The sequence below is a fragment of the Salvia splendens genome, chromosome 18 (assembly GCF_004379255.2).
Source record: "Salvia splendens isolate huo1 chromosome 18, SspV2, whole genome shotgun sequence".
Taxonomy (NCBI): Eukaryota; Viridiplantae; Streptophyta; class Magnoliopsida; order Lamiales; family Lamiaceae; genus Salvia; species Salvia splendens.
The window spans coordinates 15,872,820-15,877,106 of NC_056049.1; the positions used below are offsets into that span (position 1 = coordinate 15,872,820).

Sequence of the window (4,287 nt, forward strand, 5' to 3'; positions counted from 1 at the left end):
AACTTGGAATGTAACCAAAATAAATTAATGAATACTGAGGAACGTTTATTTTTAGTGAAATTGATAAATAGACAAAAAAATTCAAGTTAGTCTACTAGTAATATTTATTTTGATGGATTAATTAATTCTAAACTTTCAACATCATTAATTATCACCCAAATATATGTATTTAATTAAATATTTAACACCTCAAAAAACAACATATGGCATACTTATTGAAACTTGGAGAGTATCATCATTCATCAACGTGTACGGATGCATCTATGCCTAAATCAGATAATTTGAGCTAAAATAATTTGCTAGGATTAATATATAACACAATACAAATCAAAATTTGAGAACTAGCTTCGTTTCATGTCTGCCTGAGATTATATAGTCTCTGTGCAAAATAAAAGGGAAAGATTTTATTTCTTGCATTGAATACTATAATTTATACTTGATTTTTAAACCTCAAGGAATAAAAATGTCATCAATAATTAAAGGAAACAGGAAACATGTAATTGGATCTGATTTGTATAAGATTTAATTAATTATAAAAAAAATACATGAAACCTTTTCCGGCGCATGCCTAACTTGTAATGAAGGTTTTAATATATGGTAGGTTTGATTTTCATCTCACATCACATTATCAGTTTGTAATAAAATGGCGAGGCAGTAGCCCAACTAATTATATAATTCAGTTTGTAATAAAATGGCGAGGCAGTAGCCCAACTAATTATATAATTTAACAACGATTACCTATGACTTTAACCCTTTGGCCAAAAGATGAAATTTCGCCACATATTCTCCACTCTTCCAATGCAAGATAGCAATTTTTTGACGTGGAAGAAGAAATGCAAGATTGCATTAAATTTGTCAATTGCTTTTTGGAATGTTAGTTTTGACTAGCGGATAATATAATTATTATAATAAAATTATCTTTATTAAAAATAGAAACATATACATTACAGTATTTATATTATATATATAGATAGCTGTGTTCGAATCATATCTTGATAAGTAATTATATCCATCTCTAGCAATGGCATTCATTAGGAAATCGATTCTCCTCGTTTGTGCTGCAATTTGTCTCTTCGCTTGTAGCCCATGTAAGAAATTTCATACTTCTATAATCCTATTTTATCATTTTAGTATATCCCATTAAATTACTCCGCTTTTTTATTTTTTACAACTTTTTCACCACGCATTCTTCCACCACTAATAAAATGTTTCTCACTTTTTACTAACAGTATTAATTATCTTTTTCTTTTTTTTCTCATACTTTATCAATTTCTCATTATTATTTCAAAACCACTTTTTTCAGGAGATAATGAGAGTATATCTTAATTTTTCCAATGTTAATTCATATAGTATCTATTTGGACAGGGCGAGCATACAGTGGTGATCTTGGTGCCACAGAAGTCATAGCAGACGAGTTTGTGGCAGAAGAAGGAGCTGAAGAAGGTGAAGGAGAAGACCAAGATCCCATTTTCATCAATGCCCTTGAATGTTTTAATGACAGAAATGCAAGTCCTTCTCTCTTTTAAATACTTCCATTTCACTTTCTTTACGGTATTCCAATTCATTAACTCAGTTTAATTTAAATAAAGTAAAAGACAGAATCACATATCATTAACTTTCTCTATCCACTTCCGTTAAAATTTACTCCTCTTATCCGCCATTAAATGTCTCATTTTTCCTTTTTCGTCCGTCCGTCAATAAATGTCTCATTTCACTTTTACTATATTTGGTAAATGGACCATACATTCCACTAACGCATTCCACTCATATTTTATTATAAAATCAATATATAAAAATAGGCTTCACATTTCACTAACTTTTCTAATCACTTTATAAAGTCAAACAATTTTTTAAAACCCGTGTCGGTCAAATATGGGACATTTAATCATGGACGGAGGGAATATAAAACTTGCATCAAGTCAAGACTTTATATTGTATAAGGAAGGAGCATTAATTTGACTAATAACCCTAACCCTATGAGTCCTAAATTATGTGTGGCGTGGCATTGGACAGATCTATAGTATTTGCGACGAAGAATATAGATTGAGTGAGAAAGGAGAGGTTAAGGTGCCACGCGAATGCGCCGACCAATACTGCCAAGGGCCTTGTCGCGAGGAGACTAACCTCGTACTCGAATGCATTCAACAAATCTTCCATCATTTCCGATTTTACAACAAGGCTACGCTTAATGATGTTCGAGAAACGATCAACGCCGCTTGCAGTTATGGCCCCAAACGAGGTCATTCATCTTCCTAACTACCCTTTTTTTTGTATTTCGATTTCGCCAATCGTAGTTCTCAATTTTTTTCTGATAGGTGATTTCGATGTGGCTGAGCACGTAAGAGTTGATGAAGATTCTTCAAGCAAGTTAATGTCAAGCTATATCGTCATCTACGCTGCGTTGTTGATGATATTGGGATGGCGTGTATTATTTTAATTAAATATTATTATATATACGTTGTTGTGTGTCGAAAATTATAGTACTGTATTTGAAAATGTTAAAATGAAAAAATTGTTAAAATGACGTGTGATATGTTATTGTATTTTAAAAGAGCACTCTATATATCTCTTTCCATGTAGAAAAACTAGTCACCCAATACTTTCTTTCATTTTAGCTATAATATCTTTCTTCTTTAACTCAAATTTATCAATAAAAAGTCAATATGATGCACAAATCAAAAGGTCTTTTTCATTTGAATGTAGCTTACCACCATTATTTGTTGGAATCATAGTCCGGTCAACGTAATTGGAACGAGTCGTATAAGTGACAGATTATTTAATTTTGAAATAATTAAATAATTTATAATCAAAATTAAATAATTTATAATCAATATACGCTCCGAGTAGATGATTGTGGTATATTCACTTTCTCTAAACCGATTCCCGGTGAGTGAGAAATAATATATTAAAGTATGTCACGATATATGAAGATATGTAATTAATTAATTAATTAATCTTATTTTGGACACGTAGATAAAACAATGTGGCAAATAAGCACATGGAAAAAGTGTACAATGCATGCACATTGATCGGGTCGTCCAGATACATTTCTGGAATGAACAACTACGTGAGAGGTGTCTAGGTACATCCGTCCAAGTTCATGCTCCATGATTGACGTTTGTAACGTCTGTAACGTTTGTAACCGCCGACCGTTACAAATTAGCCTTAATGGCATGTTTGACTCCATATCCTCCACATGGCCTATAAATAGTGATGCATACTCTTGCATTCTCTACATCAAGACATTTCAAGACATACTTGAAATCTCAACACTCAAAGCATTAGGCCATTAGCAATGTGGCGCCCTAAGGCGCGCCCTATATGTTTAATATTATTTTGTTAATTAATTTAAATGTTTTCAAATATGTTGTCACGACCGCACTTTGCTAATGATAGCAAAAGCGGGAAATCCGTGACTAATAAGCGGAATTAACGAAACGAGGAAAAAACTCAAGGGACTTGCCGAAAGGCCAATCAATTGATACCACAAATTATAAGCCAAGTATTTGATTACAAGATCTCAAAATAGAATAATTCATCATATCAACTAAATCAGGGTTCGAAGGTGAGACTTTGAAATTCTCACTTAACAAAATACAGCGGAAATAGGTCCCTTTTAAACGACTTCATGTATGAAGACACGAATCGTCGAGAAATCCACATGCTTATTTAATAGCATCGACTCCGATCAATTCTTCTCCATCTTGACGATCAACCTGCACATTTATAAATACATGCAGAACTGAGTACAAGAGTACTCAGTGGACACGTGCCGAAAACAAAACATACATATATATAAGTTGTCATCCATCAACAGTATCGCACGGGGGTTTTTCTTAAAAGGCCCGAGCATACTAAATTCTTTTGTGATCTTAAAAGTTCGACTGATCAGTCTAAGTTCTTGATATACCCACCATGTCTGAGAATCCAGTGTGCCGTGAAGGTGGCCGCCTTCAACAAGCACCCTCGCCGGCCAACCTCTCTCTTGGATGGCTCACAGCGCTCGCGCACGTTATTCCGAATAGGATTAGCGGTCCTATTGGGAACCGAATTCGTTACCAAATTTTTGGCATCGCCAAACTCTCGGCAAATAGCCCTCACAGACAGGTCTCGAAAACAAATATTTTATGGCATGACAACAACTTTAAAATAAATCACATCCCCATTTTTGAGAAAAGATGATATTTCATAACTTCAAAAGTATTTGCTTTATATCCACACTATAGTGCTGGATATTAAAAGAAAGCCCACCTGGTATGCTTATCTCCGATAAAAAAATCCTCATTT

General features: G+C 33.5%; 1 protein-coding gene across 1 annotated transcript; it reads left to right on the forward strand.

The window, feature by feature from the left end:
- The first annotated feature begins 1,014 nt into the window (after window positions 1-1,014).
- Window positions 1,015-2,578, forward strand: LOC121777012. Its single transcript, XM_042174146.1, has 4 exons — window positions 1,015-1,088; window positions 1,366-1,505; window positions 2,014-2,239; window positions 2,316-2,578. Exons 1-4 carry the CDS (start codon window positions 1,022-1,024, stop codon window positions 2,435-2,437), a joined length of 555 nt encoding a protein of 184 aa, XP_042030080.1. The 5' UTR covers window positions 1,015-1,021; the 3' UTR covers window positions 2,438-2,578.
- Window positions 2,579-4,287: the final 1,709 nt, after the last annotated feature.

Coding starts and splice junctions, on each gene's coding strand:
- LOC121777012 (XM_042174146.1), top strand. CDS start 1,022: ATGGCATTCATTAGGAAATCGATTCTCCTCGTTTGTGCTGCAATTTGT. Junction 1,089..1,365: donor TCTCTTCGCTTGTAGCCCAT/GTAAGAAATTTC, acceptor CTATTTGGACAG/GGCGAGCATACAGTGGTGAT. Junction 1,506..2,013: donor AATGTTTTAATGACAGAAAT/GCAAGTCCTTCT, acceptor GGCATTGGACAG/ATCTATAGTATTTGCGACGA.